General features: G+C 42.7%; 1 protein-coding gene across 1 annotated transcript in view; it reads right to left on the reverse strand.

Moving 5' to 3' along the window:
* DVL1 (dishevelled segment polarity protein 1) overlaps positions 1–21,817 on the reverse strand; it is a 112,229-nt gene that overhangs the window by 46,509 nt on the left and 43,903 nt on the right. The window contains 2 exon segments of the mRNA XM_040585361.1: positions 3,976–4,097; positions 20,454–20,523. Of these exon segments, the coding sequence (XP_040441295.1) occupies positions 3,976–4,097; positions 20,454–20,523 (192 nt within the window).

A 21,817-nucleotide genomic window follows, 5' to 3' on the forward strand; every position in this document is an offset into this window, starting at 1 on the left:
CATACGAATCCAGTAAATCCCAGTGAAGAACCACTATGAGCAAGGAAGCTTTGGGCAAAAAGCAGAAAGATCTTAACGATGATCTCAGTGGCCAGATTCCTTCCGCTTTGCTTTTGCGAGGGGTTTACTGAGAGTCACTTTCTCACCACTACAATTAGCCAGAACAAAATGTTTCGAAGAGGCAGCAGAGAATTTGCGTGGGTTAGGGCCACTTTCTGGGATGAATCTAAACAAACAGCAATGACAGCTCCATACTCTTGAACTTCCAAGCATCAAGGAAGGACCCAGTTCATACAAACCAGTCTGGCTTTCACTTCTAACTCCAATAGACAAGCCAAGTCGGATAACCAAGAGCAGTGCTGAATATATATGACTGCTTATTTGCAACCATCTGTTTCAAGATCTCTGCTGAAGGAAAAAAAAGAATATATCAGTCATGTTAAAGCAGAGTTGGCTGGAGCAAAGGGGAAGATGGAGATGCTCTTTTTCCCCCTGCTGAACAGAACTAGCTTAGCTATTTAGTTTTCCCCTCAGGCTCAATCTGTTTTATGTTTCTCTGCTATTCTTATATTTAATAAGCTCCCTTGAAGTGCTCACATGGAAGGAAATAAGAAAAGCCTCTTGCAGTGCTGGCAAAGGCCATAGCTCATTTTAATGGACTAAATTGTGGAAACTGATCTAAAGCTCCTGAAAATAGAATAGTGCATGATCTGCTGCGGGCTAATGCTCTGTGGTGAAAGATTTCCCTTCGAAAGTTACTGGTCATAACCTTTCTCTCTGTCCCATAAATACCACCCGCTTAAAAAGGAGCCCAAATTCACATCTGCCCTTTGCACCTGCTACTTATGCCTGACATATCCTACTTATGCACAGCGAGTGCATAATGGCCATCATTATACTTACACCAAAGCATGAGAGTCATTCATTTATTTCTCCTAGAATTCTAGGAGGCCAGAGTACACTGCCATGCACATTTTACGTGGGGAATTAAACTACCAACAATCTAACCAAGTGGCGCCACGGGCTTCTGTGGAAGTTGGACCCAGCGCTGGTATATGTGTAAGCACATCTGGATAGCGTTACCTTTACGAGGGCTGCTGAAAAGGCGTCCGCACACGCACGCACTTTCTTTGCCTTAATGAAATGTACAGACATGCCCAGCACACGAATTGGGAAATCGAGGTTGTTATTCAAGAAAACATTTGACCGCACATTTGAAGCCACCAAACTGCAAGTAGGGATGTAAGTGTTGTCACGAGCCACGTTTGCATTTCTTGTTTCAGTCCAGCACAACTGAAAAGGGACGGAGGGTGACAGTCTCCGAAGGTCACCCTGCGAGGCTCCCAGACATCGCAGCAGCACCATCTAGTGAACACTAGTGACACACTAGTGAACGCTGACACTTCCCACTGCTAAATCGCTTCCAAGGCTAGATCTGCCCCCAAAGGTGGCTTACGCCCTAACAAAGGGTCCAAAAGGAACCTCAGAGCTGGCTCCTTTCCCCTCTCATTGCTGAGCCAATTCAATTCCGTTCCATTTTTAGTGCACGTACCCAAGAGCTGTGTAAGAAAGGTAGCTCAGAGGTCACCATGCTCAACTCACTCCTGCACCTCCACCACCTGACCCAGAGCAGCCTCACCCATTCGCATGAACGTGGATTTGGCAACCACTACACAGAAGCAGCGGAGCATGAAATACAGGATGAACTTCAGAACCCTCCTTAGGGAGGAGAAAAAGTAAATTTTCTTTGGATTTAATCAGTAATGAAGCAAACCATCAATGCTGTCAGGCAGCTAGTTGAGATTACCACTTCATCTCTGATAAGGATCTCATTCGCTTGGATGGTATTGCCCGCTGACCTGTCCTCTTCATCTCTTCTGTTCTTTGTTGTCCAGCAACACCTCTGTTTGTACAATTATACAACACCTAGCTCATTTGGGGCCTCCTACGTAAATAAGGCCTCAATCAACACTGAGGAAGGAAGACAGGACAGGACACATCTCTGGTAGTTTGAATAGCATTTAAAAAAAAAAAAAAAGCTCTGGGATTTAGGAACAAAGAATCTAAGTCACACAAGGGGAGGTGACAGGTGAGTATCAGCAATATTGAAGTTACAGTTGCGAAAGTTACAGGGTTGCACGGCTGAGCTCTTTAAATGGAAATACTATTCAAGGAGACAGTATGCAGAAATGGCACTGAACTCACTACTGCAATCACCGTGCCAAAATCCCAAGAAACATAATTTTTAAAAATTGCTGGAGAGCCGTAAGTGATCAGAAGAAAATACAGTCATGATCCAAGTTCTGAAAGCCACGCTTTACAGTGAAAGACTTGAGCAGCTCAACTTACTTTGTTTATCCAAGAAAAACAATTTCAAAACATGGCACATTCTTTATCGCTTGAAATCTTTAAACCTAAAGTGGGTGTGTTTTAAAGCAAAATTCTAATAGTGAAACAGAATTAAAGGCTTCATGCATAATAACTGAGTGTGATACTCTGCCCTGTGTTATGGAAATAAACTTAGGTCATCATAAGGCTCTCCTCTGAATTGAAAAAATAAACCACATCAGCCAAGAACACGGCAAAACGTTAAGACAATCAATTGTGACAATAAGAACCAACAAAGGTATTAAGGGAGAACAAGTTTTAGTCCAGAAGACTAAAGCCCCACAAGCCACATTCGCTACTGCAATTTAAAACAAGAAAGAAAAAAAGGCTCAGGGGAGAGAGAAAGGAGGAAGGTGGTTTACCTAGGAATGAGAACACAAGCCACAAGGCACGACCTCCTGTGTTGCTACTCCTGACTCAGCATGACCTGCATAAATTACTTCACCCCTTTGAGGATTCGCACATTTGCTTTGTAACATGAAGATATTATCACTTGCAGCACTGTGCTGACTGACAGCAGGAAGATACAGACAACATTTTTGGAATACCATGGAAGGCAGCAGGTGCATCAGCAGAGCACAGCTTAAATCTCATCATCTGAGTACGCACAGTTATTAGCAGCAAGTGGTTCCACAAACACAGACTTGTGCCTAACTTACAATGTAATGATTTTTATTTAAATACAGTTCGATCCCGCAGCTATGACGTGTAGGTATAGCTCAGGAAGACAATGCACTGGTTGGATTTGCAGGCCATGTGGCTGCACTCATACCGGCCTCTCCAGTCACCAGAAAGCAATTCCCGAACGCAGGAGGGCAGTAAAGCCTTTGCAAGAAGACAGTGTCAGGCAGGTTAGCACTTTTCAAGATTTCTTACCCCCTCTCAAAGGTATTTACCTGTAAAAGACTCATTCACCACACTAAGGGCTCTTCCAGGCAATAGCTATCCCAGAAAGCAATGGAAACACACAACACCAGGCAAATCAAGACCACGTTTCCTTCTCCAGACATAAACCAAGATCACACCTAGAACCAGCTCCTGCTTTAAATCCTCCTTGTGTATGTTCAGAGGGCCTCCCTGAAAACGAAGGTGTCCTAAGGATATACATTGGCCCTGCACATGTAAAGGGCAATAACAAGGCTACCATTAAATCAGATGATCCCCAGCCTGGCTCCACGCAGTTCAAGCTGCCAGCCTGTGGATGCACGTGGAGGAGGCATTCTTCCTGATGTAAATTTTTTCTCTTGATACCAGTGCTCTGCTGGCTCTGCATGCTACGTCATCAAATAGTAATAAAAAGTTGTCATCTGTACTCCACGAAAAGAATTTTTGTCTCCCTTGCTAATTAAGTCTCCACAGTGGGTTTCAAAATGAGATACATAGGATACATATTTCATCCTAACAATGACAGGGGTTTTTTTCTTCCCATTCCCCTTTTAATTCTTCAGTTCTAATAAGTATATCAGTTTTCTAACTATTAGAATAAAAAGCTGGTTTGCAGCAGCAGGGAGAAATGCGGGGAAGAAATGGACAGGAATTGCATTTTCTGGTTTAAAATAATAATAAAAAAAGACAACTTGTTCTTACTGGAATGATGGAGGCCGGGAGTCTCCGATGCCGCCTGTTCTCTCAATGGGTGGCGGAAGGTCTGTGTGGCTCTCGGTGCACTGGGAGCCTGTGTCAGAGTGGGAGCTTTCAGCCAGGACCAGCTGTCAACAAAAAGAAGAGAATTGCATACACTTGTAAAGGTTTCTCCACTCTGACATAAGGTGTTCAGCCACTGCTTTGCTAAATATTCGGTGAGATCTAAGGGAAACCAGAGGAAAGGAAGCGCTTAGTGTCTAGTTGCATGGATTCCTGCCAAACTTTCATAAAATCAGGTTACATTCAATCTCAGCATGAAAACATCCTCAGCTAGGATACGCACAAAATCCTGCAAGCACCACAAATTTTTTCTCATCTAAGAATGAACAAGCAAAGCACACCAGACAGGGAGTGCACTTTTTCTTGTGACTTGCCGTTACAGCACTCTTGGAGTTGCCCAAGCGTGCAAGTTGTCAGCATTCCTTGCAAAACGCACGCACATTTAAGACTGCGCTCTCCGCCTGGTTTTGCCATGACAAAACCAAAAAGCAAAAGCTGAAGCTTGACCATATGACGGCCCAAACATGGTATAACTTCTTATAAAAAGACCTTCAGAACCCCTAAAAATTCACAACTTAGTCTGGACTGATCACCAAAATCTCAAGAGTTGCCGCCTTCTCTATTAAGTCTGAATTAAAATCAAAATTCACCGAATCTCAACAGCCATATACTTTAGGAGGAGGACCAGGATCCTGATGTTCATCATACTTTTGTCTTCTGTGCCTGTTTTGTCTCTTAATGTTTCCTTAAGGCTAAGCTGCAGATAGGAAAAGTTATTTTCCAATTGTGCCATGAAAACAAGGACATTGCGTGCACCCTTCTGTAATTCGTAATGACCTGAGAACTACACTTCTATAAAACGACACAGCTGTAACCATCACCTTCAAAACTCCTCTGACACTGACATTTACATTCACAGAAGGTGAAGGTGCCTGGGAACCTGCCAGCCAGGGCAGAAGAATGCTGCAGAGCACCCAACAGACAGCACCCACGTGGGAAAAGGTAACTGAAGACAGGCTGCAACACCCAGTCCCCTCAGTACAAACAACAAGCATCTACATACAGTTTGGGAATTATTATATATTCCAGTCCCATTACAAGGCAGGGTGTAAATTCTTCATTTACTAATGCCAGCACATATTTATATTTCCCATTAACATCCTCAATCATTAATAGGGATGCTCCTGGATAATGGATCACAGGCACAGTCATGGCACACAAGAAGCTTACTGTACTCAATTTTACTTCCAATAAATTCAGGACAGAAAGACCATCTTCATTTAGTATGCCTAGCGTGACATCTTTAATCAGCAGATAAACAGGAGAAAGAAGAATGAGTCTCTCTTCCTACCCTCACCCTCCTGGTTTGTAGCTCGTTGTAATATACTGATTGACAGAGGATCTACCATTTAACTGTGATCTGATTCTATCCACTTATCTACCAGGCTGGTATCAATTTTCTGTATTGAGAATTAAAATAATAATAATAATAATAAAAGACAGAGATGCTCTGTGTTAAAGAATCCTTTTGTACACCTAGGTGAAACTGGTTTTCCACATTAATTTTTTTTTAAATCTTAGTGCTGGAAGAAGCTCTTGGTTGAAGTCTACACCCAGGAACCAGAGTGTGTCTCTTCTCTAATACTAATTCAGTAAATCTTTTATAAGAAAATTGGCACTTCTGCCTCAGTTTCCTAACCCAGAAAGGAAGGATACTACCAATTTTGCACAACCGAGTTAAGATAATTAACATGCCTAAATGCAATATAAATCCTAGGATAGAAGAACCATACACACTGGGTAAAGCATCACTACAGAAAAACAAACAACGTGCGCTGATCCAAGATTCTTTTTCGTTTGATTCCTAATTGGCGGTTCCAGTTCTAATTCAACTTCACCTGCTAGATTATGTGGTTATTTTTTATTAAAAAGCATAGCAGTGGAGAAAGAGATTCCAGTCCTCTACTACTCAAATCAGGAAGGCAGATGACTAAGGTGCGAGGTTTTGCCCAAGATGAAAATAGAATCCCATCAGCTGAAAGACTTGGTTAGCATTTTAAATGACCACATAAAATTACTCTCCCATTAAGCTGGGCATCTGATCTGGATGAACCCCCCCAAGGACTGTGGGCACTTCAGACAAGCAAGATGAAGGAAAAGGCAGGGAGGCAGCACTGCCGACACCACTCCACTTGCTCAGCCTCACACAGGAGGTCGAGAGCAGCCTTGAAAGTCAGTTCAGATCCTGCACACCCTCACCTAGTTCCATGCTTCCCTTACTGTATTTGCAATGTTTTTGCAAGAAGGGGGGGAAAAAAAAACCTGCCTAACCAGAAAGGAAGCTAAAACTGACTCATGTATTTCAACAGCCCATTGACCACACACAGCACTCTCTGGCCAGTACCAACAGAAGTTAGACTATAGTGACCTAGAGGTGAAAAGGTTTATATCCTATTACCAATCCCCTAAGCCATCTAATCACTTTACTGTGTCCCTTTTAACAACATAGTTATAAGGTCTTTAATTAAATAAATGCTCAAATATAGATTATATATAGAGGTTATTACCTTTCAGAGCACCTTAAAGAGGCAACAAGGTCTCAGCTTCCCTCTATTTTTAGCTGTAGAAGAACTAGCCCTATATAAGAGATTCCACTATAACTGGTTAATTTATCAAGGGCTAATTCTAATATAATCATCAGACAGATGCTAAAGAAGCGGATGGAGAAGGAGAGGAGGCGACTGGCATTCAGGATGCAGCATGTTGCTCCTAAGAGCATGTATCATAAATATGAGAAGGCAAACACACACACACTGTCAAAAAGGAACTGCCTGAAGACAAAACAGTTCTCCAGCACCCCATGGAGTCAGCTGCGTTATTCAAACTCTTATCACCAAAGCAAGAGCAACAGAGGAAACACTGAAGGGAAAAATAACATGAGCTTTCCTAATAACTTGATAATTAAGGTTTCTTTCTTTCAGGTAAGGAAGTTAATGGGAGATGTTTAGAAAGCCTGTTGGCATGATGGGGATGCAAGAATGTCTCTGAGTCTGGCTCATCCCCTGAGGATCCTCTGTGCAAGTGCTTTCACTAACAAAAATCAAACCAAGGGATAAAAAGAAGGAAAAAGAATGAAAGAAAAAAAAAAAACAAAAGGATAAAAAAGAAACTGGCTGTAGGCAAGACCTATACATCCCCTCACCCTTCACATCCTAAATTATATCAAACTAAGCAAACAAGCACCTGGCCTGAGTTACCTGAAAACAGGAAAACATGTTCCTCCTTCAAGCCTTTCTGCTGAGCAACACCTGTCTCAAAGATGAGCTTGATGCAAAAAGAGAGATGAGCCAACAAGACAAATCCTTTCCATATTTCAGGATATTTGTTCTTTAGTATTTCCCTGCTCTGGAGGAAGAAGTCTTGGCAATGCAGAACCCATTATGAAGGCAAACCCACCAAACTGATCATCTCGGGAGCGCTGCTGAGCAGAAGCAAAATTCACTGCAGCAAAGCAAGTCCTTTGTGAATGTTGCTCCTGGGCTGTGATTTCCTGAAGGATAAAGCACTGGGTCCCCACTTCTTCTTGGCCTTCAGTGGGATCAGAGTCACAAACAGCCTCAGACTATGCCATTACCATTATAAAGGGAAGAGAGCTGCAGAAATTACCCACGCTCATCTTTCAGCTGCATTCAGGAAATAGACCGCTTTAAACCTCAACCAGTTCACTACCAGACATAGTGAACTGGAGATACATGCCAATTTGAGAAAAAATAGTAGCAATATCTCCTGTTTCCAAGCAGCTTGTTAATACTAGATGAAGGTCTTTCAGATTTCAAGTAGTAACTCATAAGCACAACAGCCATGATGATGCAGTGGCCAGTGCAGAACTTCTCATGTTCACCTTCCCTATTAAGATCTGCTACTCGCAGCCTGGCTGAGGCGTTTCCACCCAAAGTACATTTATTGTAATTCAGACACATCCTCTGGGGTGAAATCTTGCCCCTGAGGAATAATAATAAACAAATAAACAAACGAACCCAATAGCCTAACAGTTTAAATATGTTGCCTCATGTGATCTTACTCTTATGAGAAGCAGGACCTGGGAGCTCCTGCAAGAGGACCTGATTTCAGGGATTTAAGTAAAAGAACTTGAAGCAATTATGTTCTTCAGACACAGACTGTCCAGACCTCTGTCTGGTTACAAATGGAGCGCCCGCCCTTCATCAAAGCTTTTATTCTTGACTTACAGATCTCTATGCTCATGAGGACTAAAAAACACAAATGGATGGCTGCAGACCAAATTAACAAAAACACCCCAAAAGAGCATTATAAAAACATTGTTTGTGCTAGAAAAGAAAAACTGGAGTAGAAGATGGCACATGCAGCGAGATGAAGGCCGCGCTGTCTAGCTGATTTTCCAAAGGATTGGACAGGTACGGAATACCGGGGTCAGGGGGAGCTGTAGTGAGTTAGCAGCCCCACTTCTTTCCAGACACCTCACATAACACCTTGATTTGATGAAGGTTTGGCTGTGACTGCCTAAGAGGAAGAATTCTAGGGGGGTGTACGCTTGTTGACAGAATTCACATGTCAGTGCCCTGGCTCCATGTGTGGGCATACAGAATCGCTGCTCCCTGCTTTGCCATGCCAGCTAGGAGTTCCTCATTTCTTCCAATGACGAGGAACACTCTGTAAATCATTAGGTGTTTTATCAGCTTTAAGATAAATTGTGTCCTTTCCATTGACAAGCTACGGTAGGAATAGAACGCTCCAATCTTATATCACTTTGAATGGAGAAGACAATGCTCTACTGGACTGCTGCATTATAGACTTCTCACTGTGCTTCTGGGAGAAAAGCAGCGTTAACCCCAGCCTCCTGGCCAGAAGCCAGCCCTGATAATTATATTTCACCCATCAGGCTTTCCCTGCAGTTTTGACTGGCAGTTAGCATTTTAATCCACTTCTTTATTTGCGCTGTGTTGGTACTGTGTGCTGCTCGAGAGCGTGCCTGCGGGCTGTAAAGTCCCACCCCAAAGGACTGCATTTCCATGTGAAACGGGGATGTCTTCCGTGTGGCGCACATGGAGGAAGTTAATAAAGAAGTGTGGAACTAATTGCAACTGTTGATTCAGTTCATTCCATCCTACTGAACGCTGTTTGTTTTTTCAGCTGAGATCCTACCGTCACACTCGCTACTAAATCTTTTCCAGGAAGTGGAGAAAGCGTATCATCCCTGGCAGGTTAGCTAAGGATCTCATGTTCTTCAGATATCCCCAGCGATTCCCACACAGCCACTTCCAATCCATAACCGTACATGCAACGGCGTGCTGTGCAAGTTGGCTATTCTACGCTGGGCTACCAAAACACGCAGCCTACTCCTGCTGACAAAAAGCGCCTCTTTCCTTCCGTGCTAGAGAAGGCTACCCAGGCACTGCTAGGCATCTGCTAAAAAACCGTTATCTTGGAACTCACTTGCAAAAATAAAGTGTTCGGTTCTCCGTCTGCGTCAACACTGCCCACTTCAGCAACACTCCCCATCTCAAGTCCTAGTACCGGCACAAAAGCCAACTCCACACCAGCTCCTTCTGCATGTTGTAAGCAAATCCAAGTGATGGAAGAGCAATTAGCAGGAAGATGGCTGAGCTCTCAAATGCAACCAAATGAGGGTAGGTCTCTTCTCCCAGATAATGAGCAACAGGACAAGAGGAAACAGCCTCAAGTTGTGCCGGGGGCGGGGCAGGGGTTAGATGGGATAAGAGGAAAAATGTCTTTGCTGAAAGGGTGATGAAGCCTTGGCACAGGCTGCCCAGGAAGGCGGTGGAGTCACCATCCCTGGAGGTGTCTAAAAGCCACATGGATGCAGCGCTCAGGGACATGGTTTAGAGGTGGGCTTGGCAGTACTGGGGTTAATGGTTGGACTTTGTGATCTCCAAGATCTTTTCCCACCTAAATGATTCTGTGAGTGGCTCAAAACACCAGCACCCCAGCCAGAGCCAAACAGTGACACCAGGCCAGTGAATGCTTCCAGTGCCAGGAGAGCTCATTTTCTTCCCATTATTGCTACCAATCTTCAGTGAGTCATTGGATCAATTGCTTCACCTCTCTGTAGCTCAATTTCCCTTTTTCTCCTCTCCATCACATTTGCTTCTGCTTTTCACTTAATTACAGCAAGGACTGCCCTTCATAGCACTCAGCAGACATCTCCAGCTCAGGCATTACACCAGCTCAAGGAACTGGTCTGTGCAACATCCATGGCTGAAGACACCAGACAACAAGAACCTGTCTGGGAAGGGGAAAGAGCAAACATGGGTACACTCTGCTCTCATATTCTCACCTGGCAAAATATTTATTCGTCTATCAGCATGAAAACGACAATATTTAAATTCTCAGTGTTACTGAGAGCAGCAGCAGCTCTTGGTATTTCGCTCAGCTCAGGGAGAGGTGAGGGATTGATAACAGGAACTAAAGAAATACCCCAAAAGAGCCATTTGTATTTCTGACAGCAACTTCAGAACAGCCACATTCATCTACAAGTTGAAAGTAATTATTTCCTATAAAGCCACAGACATCTCAAATCCCAAGCCAAAGCTTCAGAGACGTGGCCCATTATCCACACGATGGCTGCTCCCTGAGGACCAATTGCACAAAAGGACTTATAGATGAGGCCCTTTATTCCACCAGGAATTCTGTCAAAGGCAACAGGACTCCACATTGCTAGAAGGCCTGCAAAAGCCTAACAGGAACGTGATGTTTATTTTAGCGAGGAGGAATTGTCTGTGCTGGGTAGATTAGGCTTTCCCTTTTTTTCCTGCTGAAAACTACAGTACATTTGTTTGGGGTTTGCTCCAACCACGGACCATAGCTAGTCAGAGAATACAGGATCAAGCTTATATAGCCTGGAAATCAGAAGCTGTTACAGGCTGAAAGGAACAATTTTAAGAAATCTGTGGCTGCCAGGTAAAGGGTGACCTTTAGTGCTCAGAGACAGAAAGATACAGACTGGGTTTCAAAATAAAATTGCCAACTTGTATCTGTGATTTTATCATCTTCCGCTTTCTGTCATTGAAAGAACATACTGTACCTTCATGAAATATACGATCTCAGATTACTCCCAGATTCTGTTAAGCATCTCAGGTGTTTGTTTATGCACAGTATAGCAGGCTAGCTGTGAAGCACATTCAGTTTCACGCAATGACGTTTCACAGCAAGTACTCCAAACACAGGATTACCTGCCTCGTGGAGAACATGTGCGCTCAGAATGGGAAGGAAATAAAGGATCTGCAATCCTAGAATCCTACTTCCCTGTCTCGCCCTTCCAGATTTTTTCAGCAGGTTGGTCACTTTTTCTGTGAGTTTACACATTCCTCACCCCAGCTGAAAACAGGTACATTTTAGTGAAAAAAAACCCTAAAAAAACCTTTTTTTAGTTTTTTTTAGAGTGAAGTGGAGACCTAGTGTCCCCACGCTTCTGCAAATGCTAGTGAGCACTCCTGCCCCACGACTAAGGAGGTAAGGCTGCCTTACAGGCTCCTTCCCCCACCTGGTGCTGATTACAGTTAGAAACAGGACAGCATCTTTCGATTCAAATGTGAAATAAATCTAAGAATCCTTGAATGTATCAGACTAGAACCACCCAACGTTACTTTAGCAAAGAGAAGACCGTAAGATTGTAGAGCCCTGAAGCTTCCTCATTCAGCACATTCTTTCATTATTTTTTTCCTTCAAGTCCCCCATCCTTCACGTTAACACGTTTGCTTCTTCCCCACCTCTTTCTCATAAAGGTCTAGCACTCCAACCCCTCAGAGGAATTTCATTTTCTTATACTAGGACTCGGGTCCTTCCCTAATAACTCATCCCGGTACATGAAAGGTTAGGAATCTTTTCAGTACTCCCACCTCCCTTCTTCACAAGCTCTAAACATTACGGAAGAAGATACTATATTGTGCTAATATCCTTTTCGCTTTGGGTCAGATTTCAGACACAATATTGTGGTAATACCCTCTTCCCTTTGGGTCAGATTTCATGCACAGCTCTCTTATTTTCTCCTGTGTGATAATTACATCTATCAGCAGATGAATGAGTGTATATATATAATCTGTGGAGAAAAGAAACAGGTTCTGAAATCAGTTAATTTGATACAGAAAAAAATCAACCAAGCATCTGCATCTGTGGATTTTCATTCCCTGCTTCAGTTCTGTGCCAAAAGGCACCAATGCACTTTGCTGAAGATCATTTAACAATTCCGAAAGCTCCTGTGTTGCCTTGTGTGGTAGAAGACTAAATGGTTCTACCCAACAATGTTAATTGCAATTGCAAATACAGCGTCTAAAAAGCTTACGTACAAACAGGACAAGTATTATCTGTTGGCACCCAGATAATAGAGAAGAAAAAAGAAAAAAAAAAAGGGAAAGCTCACACAAGGCTATGACATCACTGCCAGCCAATAGGAAATATTCCCAGCAATAGGCATATTCCCAGCAGCCAGTCAGGGAATTGTTCCCAGATGTTGCAAAGCCTTCCTAAAAAACACAGATAACAGCCAGCCGACGTTGTGCAAACTGCTGGCAGAGGCCACTCCGCTGGCTCCGATCTGGCAGCAGCCACAAGCCTATTCTTTCCACGTTCCCAGCTTCCACCAGGAGGCTGTTCCTGGACTGTGCAAAAAGAATAGAAAAACATTTTAAGCTTTTGCAAAAAGCCTGAAGGTAATGTATTCTCTCCCGTACAAGCTATTTTTCCAAATTGCCCTGTAAGGACCTGAACCTGAAAAAACAAAAATGCATTAATAATTTCACTCAGGTAAGCAGTCCCAAAGAACTCAAAACAAATTACCCTCTGAAAAACTGCAGCCTATGTTTTATGTGCGTGTGTTAGCAGAACAGGCACGTATATCAGCTATTTCCTGCAGAAGATGTGTTTGTGTAAATGCATTTACAGTAAGAACTACTAGATGAAGAACTCTGCCATACAATTAATGCTAGGTTGCATATTGTTGAAAAACCCAAAGGTCAACCACTGAAAAGGAATCAAGTAAGTAGTAGCCTTCTGTCCCAAATTACTTAGTTGCTAAAAAAAAACCCAACGAAAACCAACAAATCCCCCCCACCAAAAAAACCCCAAACAAAACCCATCCCAAAATCAAAAGGACAAGATCTAAGATGCAGAGGAGAAAAACAAGCAGGACACAGGAGGGGTGGGGAGAAGCTTTATCTATAGCTAATTAGCAGCAGTAATTCTAATGCTAATTCAAAACTAATCTAGCTGCACACTGAGTTCCCAGGGCAGCAAAAGTAAGCAACAACTAAAGACTTGCAGATCCTCCCTTGAAAATTTTCCCCTATGGAAACCACTCCTGCATATGACACCAAGATCAAAGTTCCTACCTACAACAAATAGAAGGATTCAAATGTTATTAAAAAAGATGAAAATCTCAAATTTCTCAATGTCAGTCATCTTGTAAACTTCAAAGTAGCCACTGTATCAGTCAAGAGGGGAGTTGTGGGGGAAGAGACAGCTAAGCTGCATCGCGTGCACTTAATGTTCCAATTTTAAATCTGTCATCTCATTAGGAAATACACACATATACATTGCTGTAATTTATAGTGAGGATGACAATTACCACAGACGGTTTTGTGAAAGAATCCCAAGCCGCCTGCTACCAGCTGATGCACAGTTTATAAGGCAGGAGACAAAGCTCAGGCCCATCACCTTAAAAACCAGATAAGGACACAGCCCTGCCCCAAACACATTTTTTTGAAAAGGTAAAGACCAACTTTGCTAGCCCTGAAAGATATGTATGCAATTATCTGTTAAATTCCAGTGAATAGGATATTAAAGGGTTGGAAACTGTGAACAATTAACTTACAGTAAGATTTACATAAAACTCCTCCAGTAATTAGCAGCAAATAGAGGCAGATAAGCACTGCAATTTTATGGGTGTTAGTGTGGAAAAAGTAATTTGCAATTCCTAATGCAGGTCAGACACCGATGTTTCAGCTGATTGTTCAGCAGAGCGAACAGAAACCCCTGTCAACATCCTCTGCAAAAGGTGCACCATATGATCGCAGAGAAAAGAGCTATAAACTGAATCCAAAGCAGTGGGATATGCATATAAATTTGGAAACAAGCTGATGGGTGAGAAGGGAGGAAAGAGTCTTTATGTCTTTTGAGGTAATGTATCTATCCATACCGCCTGCAACAATCTGTGCTCACTGTCTCTGCCTCAGCAGAAATAGATGGGTTTATAGTGCATTATGTCAGCAGAGCCTGTGAAGAGCCTGCGATGGTACAGCACTCACAAAAGGCTTTACAGAACTAATTATCTGAAACAATTTAAGCCACACATCTAAATTTTGCTTTGAGATCTTTGCAATAGCACCATTCCAACTATTAGAGACTTCGCTACTGACACAGAGTGAACTGATACTTGGGTGTTAAGTTCCTGGGTTGGCATTAAGAAGAAAAACTATTTCACTGTTTATCATCAAACTGATGTTATTTCACCTAAGAAAGAAAGGCAAATTGAACTGGTTCTTCTAAAGAAAAGATGTTAGAAATGAAGGAGAGATTGTGTTCCGACTTGGAAAACCAAATTTGTCTTTAAAGGTAGACGAGAAACTGCCTGTCATTAAAGAGGATGATGCAAGTATCAGAAAAGCTACAGAACAAGCAGTGAATCCATTTGCAGGATAGCTGACATTGCAACGGACCTCTGGAGACACTCTAGTCCAATCACCCTGCTCAAAGGCAGCTAAAGCAAGTTGCTAAGGGCCTTGTTCAGTCAGGTTTTAGTTATCTCCAAGCATGAGGACTGCACATCTCTAGGCAGGCTGTGGTTTACCACCCTCCGAGTAAAAAAGGGGGGTTTATATTTGAATGGAATTTCCTTTATTTCAATTTGTACCTATTGCCCCTTGTCATGTCACAAGCACTGTTGAGAAGAGCCTGTCTCAGTCTTCTTTACTCTACCCATCAGGGATTGATAGACATTGATAAGATTTCCCCAAGCCTTCTCTTCTTGAGGTTAAACAGCTCTCTCAGCTTCCCCTTGTATGCCAGATGCTTTTGTCCCTTAACCATCTGCAAGGTCCTTTGCTAGACTTGCTCCAGGGTGTCCAAGTCTCCCTTATTGTGGTGGGTTGACCTTGGCTGGACACCAGGTGCCCACCAAGTCGCTCCATCACTCCCCTCCTCAGCAGAACAGTGGGGTAGAAAATAAGATGGAAAAAAAAAAAACCTTGCGGGTCAAGATACAGGGAGTTTAATGAAGCAACAGCAAAAGTCACATGCGCAGAAGCGAAGGAAAACAGAAGATGCTCTTCTCTACTTCCCATTAGTTGTGATGTTCAGCCCCTTCCCGGGAAGCTCTGGAAGACAAACGCCATAAATAACAAATGCCCCGCCTTCCTCCTCCTTTCTCTTAGCTTTTCTATCTGAGCAGGCGTCGTATGGCGTGGGATATCCCGCTGGTCACTTTAGGTCAGCTGTCCTGGCTGTGTCCCCTCCCAAGACCTTGCCCCCCCCCCCAGCCTACTGCAGGGGGGAGGTTGGAGGGGCAGCCTGGGTGCTGTGCAAGTACACACCGGCGCCTTGTCACCCCCTTCCTGCTGCCAGCACAGGCACAGCACTTTGAGGGTGCTGTGGGGCTCAGCCAGACCCAATACCTTGTTCTGAGGTGCACTAGAGCTGGATGCTGCCCTTCAGATGTGTCCTCAGCAGGGGCAGGATTAGCACTGTCCCACTGCTGGTGATGCCCTTCCTGACGCAGCCTCAGGCGCTGCCCATCTTCTCTGCTGCAAAGGCCCTTTACTGGCTCACAGTCAACTTGCTGTCCACCAGGACCACCAGTTAGGTTCAAGAAAATAAAATGTTAACATTTTTTAAAAGGCTACCTTCAACTTAAACTTGACCATAATCTCATTTTAAAAAACTAGCAAAAAGAAGATTTGAAGATGAAGTAATCAGACTATGACATATCTGCTGCCAGTTGCAGAAGACTTTCTACATGACCTTAAAGGGGAAAAAGAAACAAATGTAAAAAACTTCTGTGTCTCAGTTCCCACCCATAATGTGGAAAAAGCAAATAGTAAGAAATTACAAGATCGAGGTCTCTGATCAGTAGCTGTGATTCCCACTGTGCACATGTGCAGTGCACAGCAAAAGAAGAAAGGAAGGAACAGAGACATTGATCATGGTTGCAGCCTCCAAGCAAAACTGCAACGTGAAAAATAGAAATGGGTGGGAAGATTTGAAACAAGGTACAAATCCTTGGAGCAAGGATTCTGCATTCTTCTACATTTGGAAAGCAGCCAGCCACCTATACTGGAACAGGAATCACAATAAATTGAATTCATTCTTAAAGTGCATTTCAGAAATCATAATGTTTCTCTGAAATTAAAACACTTAAGTCACAGAATTAAAACATAACATTTAATTCATGTGCCTGTGTACATATATATATTCTTGTTCTGACCTTACTGTTCTTTACATTCTTCTGTTTTTCAGCTGGAAAACAGAAAAGCCATGTATTTCCATATTTCATATTATTTTAGAAGCTGGGAAAAAAGTTCAGCTCTCAAGTCGAGATCAAATGCCCTCGGGTTTTTAGTCGGGGGAGGGAAGGAGGAAGAGGTTACAGATTAGGGATGTAAAGAGGAATTAAATAATCCACATGCTTATTCATGTGGAATAGTTTGGGGTTGGGGGGTTGCTTTTATTTAAACTCCAAGAACACTGGCCCTTGTTGGAACAACCTGAGTCAGGCTGCACTGAAGAGCCTGAATAGCGTACGCAAGTCCAGAATGAATCATCAGTACTTTGAATCACCGATGCAAAAGATACATTCTTTAACAAGGCTGCACAGATAAAAAACACTTCCCTGCTCCTGAATGCACTGGGAAGAAGAAACCCAAGTCAGGGATGCAGAAGGCAATCCAAGTATGAGCCTGTTCAAATTAATTTATATCAGTTCAGTAGCATGGGAGAAAGGGGAAGAAACAGGGAGGGAATGACACCAAGGAGCAAATACAGTGCAAGTGCTACATACTGAGGAGGAAAGGGGTTCTCAGGATTAATTTGCTCTCCTGATAAGAGCTACTATTCATTTCTACCCCTTTGCTTTTAAAACAGATGCTGCTCTCATGCTATGGCAACATAAATGACATCTTCATAGCCTTTTTTTTTTATCTGAGGCTTTCAGGATGCGCTCTTCAGCTTGTTATTTACACATGAAATCCCTTTTTGTACAATCTATTCCCATACTGTCAGAACACCATGCTATAGCCCACAGTAATCCTTGGACTGAAGACAAAAACCAGCACCGCCAACATTCATAGTTCAAGCGTATCCTGAAAGTAGCAGATTCAGCAGCATTGAGCCCTTCAGCCATCTCCAGCCCCTCAAAGAAAAATGACCCTCATACCACACCACTGGTCGTCAGCACGCATGTTCAGCCATGACTTGGAGAAGTTAACACCATCAGATGTTCAATTTCCACACAAAAATGGCCATAAGCCAACAACCTCATTAAGGAAGAACCTTGCGCTGTCTCCCACGGTACTAGGTGAACCATGAGTTCTCAAAGACCACAGCTGTTTCTTTAAACATTCATTTTACTCTCTAATGCCAGTGATTTTATTCTAGACAACGAGTACTGCTTTTACCAACCAATTTACTCCTCCACGGAGCACAACACATGGGGATCCTTCCTTCTTCGTGAAGGCAAGTAGGCAGATCCCTGTTGCGTTCATTTCTTTCCCTTGAGTGCAGTGGCTCACGTTGGCATCAGCATCACTTTGCTTTGAAACACTCACCAATTTTCAATTTTCAAATTTTCAAACCAAGGCGTTTAGTTGCCTAACACCCACTGCTGGGTGGAAATACATGGTGCAGTTTTACAAACAGCTTTGAAAGTCACACTGGTCATTAGACAGCTATTGTTGCCGAGTCAAAAGGTTGTGGCAGCAAAGACCAAAAGTAGGGTATGGAGGTCCTACAACAAAAAAAAAACCCAAACAAAACAAACAACAACAACAACAAAAAAAAAAGAGTAGCTTTTCCTTCTGCATTTTTCGGTGACAAAATTGCTGTCAAGAAAGTACAGACTGAAGGGAGAACATTCTCCTAATTTTTAAGACCTCAATTCAATACAAAATCTGGTAAGTGCTTCTGTACGCATTTGGGTGTGTAGGAGGACTAAGGTTAAGTTGGTGCATTAAGAAAGCCATGTGTTTTCCTTGCCTAATACTAAGAACCTGTTGGGACTACACAGTTGCCAGAATCTTGAGTGCCTTAAAATTGAAAGCAATCAACAGAGCAGAAAGAAGTGATAATAGTGTATGATACAGCTGAGCTCAATTCATCTGCCAGCCCCTGCCCTCACATCAGCAGTGTTTTCAGCTGCTTAGAACCCAGCAGGGGCTGTATTGGATGAACCACAAGGCATCGTTACTTTAGAATCAAACTGGTATTTAAAAGATACATCACACTTTCCTTACACAATAATAGAGCGCGCTACTGCGGGCAATAGCATGCAATCAATATACCGTATTTGATTTTCTACTGAAAGCACCCATAATCCTGTCTGCAAGAAGCCAGGCTTAGAAACTATAAGCTGCCCAGCATGATTATATGCAAGGCCCAGACAGGTTTCTTTATCCTGTATAACTTCAGTGACTGGGATACTGAAATATTTTAGGGGTACCGACTGTAAACGTATAAGCAAAATCTTTATCTCCTAAAATCATCATAGGACTGGAAAAATAGATGGAGACAAGGAAGTTCATTACAGCCGAGAATCCTAAGTAGCCCCAGTTGTCCTAATCGTGCAGTTGGAGAAAACTCCTGTAAACCTAAACTACTATGACTTCCCTGCTTATCTTTATCCTACCAGAAATAAGAAGACTGCAAACATATATCCAAATGTACATCCAATGCTGAAAGGTTGTCCAGTATCTCTAGTTACCTCAGCAAAGTTCTATTTGTGGCACTACGGTTTCTAACCCTACTTGCATCACTTGTTGAAGCCAAGCCCTTAACAAAAAAACACTTCATACTTGAGACAAACTTGAGTTTTGAGGAAAATGAAAAATTCTCCTTGTCCTTTGTTGTGTTCCTGATACACAAGATTGTATGGTCAGCTTGAAAGAGGATATTAAAATCACAGACGATGTCCCAAATGCTTTTTTGGTGTTAAAATCTAAAATACTAGTGCCCTCTTTTCTGCTTAAAGTTGCAGCACTTTAACCAAGCTTGACAGGTAAACCTCCTATCCTCAGACGGAGAAATACATTCACCAAATGGCCAAACACCAACTTCACCTGCATGTTTATCTGTGCCCCAAACATAATTGGAAGGTGGGAATTCCTGTATTTCACACAGTAACCCTGGGGAGCCACAGACTTTTATTGCACCTCCATTAAGTAGACCACAATGTGGCTAAGGAACTGTGCATGTGGAGAAGCGAGCACCTGTTACAGGTGACAAATTCATGGCATACTGGAGAAATGAACATGTTAAAAACAGGCAAGAGAAAGAATAAGGGAGATGCGATCTGCTGAGCAGCACTCTAACTGGGATGAACAGCTGGATCACTGACTTCCTCCATAACTGGACAAATTACAACCCAAATTGCTCTGCTCTGCTTATTTCTCCAAGGCTATAAATTTTTCTGTCTTTTTACTGAATGTTGAGCTCAGAGATTTAAACCTCATTTAAACCTTCCAGACACTAACACAATACTGACACAGTGAAATTCAAATAACATAACCAAAATCCCCTCCAATATCACATTTAGCTGTTTTTCAATAAGTTGTTTTGGCTATTTAAGTATTAAAACTCAATGATTCGGCAGAAGCCTGATTATTAAATGTGTAACGCAGACAAATGTGTGCTTCTACTCGCCTACCGACAGCAAGCTGGCTCTTACGTTTAACCTTAAATTGTGGGACAATTTCTTTTAAACAAGGATTAGAGCTTGGCTCTTACTGGTTTCCACAAAAGGTAAGCAAAAAAAAAAAAAAAAAAAAAAAAGAAAAAGAAAAAAAAGAAATGCTTTTAGAAAAAAGGTAAGAAGAAAAAAAAAAAGAAATACTTTTAGAAGTCTAGGATTATTTTGTGAGGTTTTACAGCATTATTTCAGAGCCCTCTGAGATTCAGTAATGCTTAGGAAAGGAAGAGACATAAGAGTGGGAAAGAAGAGGACACAACATGTTACTAATATTAAAGGTTTCATGTTAAAACCACTTTTTCAGCCCTGCACACACATTTGTGAACCTCACTCTCATTTTTAAAATAGATGTAATTGCTTCCACGCAATTTGAGATTCAAGACACTTCTAAAAATTAGGATCCGTGTACTGACCACCCTGCTACTGCACCCACCGTATCAAACAATATAGCGTACAGACACATTAGCCAACATACCCAGGACACCACTCTTCCGTTGAAGCAAGGTAGCTTTGCATTGTCGTCTGAGATCTCCTCCTTTACCACCCTGGAAAGAAAAAAAAACACAATAGGAAGAAAATCAAGAGTTTGAAATTACATCAGATCAGAAGGGACAACGGGTTTCTTAAATGCTCCAGGAAAAATACAAATTTTCACTAAAATGTTGGTATCGGTAGGTCTTCAATCTTTAAAGAATACATGACTCTCAGAACAAAAGAAGCAAGCAAAAATAAAGGGGAGAACAGTAGCTTTCCAGACAACCATTCCAAATTGGTAGGCACAAAAGTAATTACAAGCATTTTTCCCACTTCGGAGTCTTCCATCTCACCACAATCTTTAAAGACCTGATGGTGATTAAAATCCCACTGTGCTGTGCAGTCTTGTGACCCCAGGTGACAAGTTAAGGCCACTCTGGCAGCAAAGAAAGGGCTAATCCCCCAATTTCCTAGAGTGGATTCGGAGTCCAACTCACCACCTTCGCTGCAAGGCACGGAAGGACTTGTGGTCAGGCTTCGTACCAAACACCATACTGAACTCACCTCCCATACATCGGACGGGCATCACAAGCTCCTTCGTTAACTCAAGCTCTCTTCCCACTCTCACCAGCCAGACCCCCCTCTCCCTGCCTTGCTCCCTGTACATCCCTCCTTTTGCTCCAAGATGGTTTCAAAACGGTGAAGCCTAGCCCAGGGGAAGAGCTGACGTGGTCAAACATGGAGGTGCAGCCGTGCCTTGGAGTTCCCTCACCTACCCCGCTCCCCTCTAAACAGATGTAATGCCCATATAGCATTCAGCTCGGAGCTGTTCCGAAGGCTTAATCCAGAACCCAAACTCTTACAACAAAAGAGAATAAAACCAGCCATTTGTTTTACTAGCGTAAGGTTCTTCACAAGGTTTTCAGTTCTGGAGACACTCGCTGTGCTTCAGTGTCTCAGAACCAGCATTTATTTCAACAGTTTGGCCGGAGCTGAATATAAACAACACAACTACTGAGAAAACAGAAATGTTTCCATTTCATCAGACTTAATTCCAAGCTTCCAATTCAGCAGCAACTAAAGTTACTTCAAATGCTTCTGTTCTTCCAACTACCACAGTAACCATCATGGCCCCCATTTAACAACCTTATAGTCATTAAATCAGCCAGGCACAACCACATACATATATATTTATAGCCACAAAAAGATATTCTGAATTCTTCCCACAATCCAGTGCTCGCTCACCCTCCTGGAAAGTAAAGCAATGATGTTTTAAGTCAGCAAGGTTCTTATCAGGTCTGCTGAAGGAAGTCAGGCTCCAGCTACCCTGTAACCCCTGGACCACGTAGCTGGCAGAGCTGGACC

Source organism: Falco naumanni, chromosome 3 (assembly GCF_017639655.2).
Source record: "Falco naumanni isolate bFalNau1 chromosome 3, bFalNau1.pat, whole genome shotgun sequence".
Lineage (NCBI taxonomy): Eukaryota > Metazoa > Chordata > Aves > Falconiformes > Falconidae > Falco > Falco naumanni.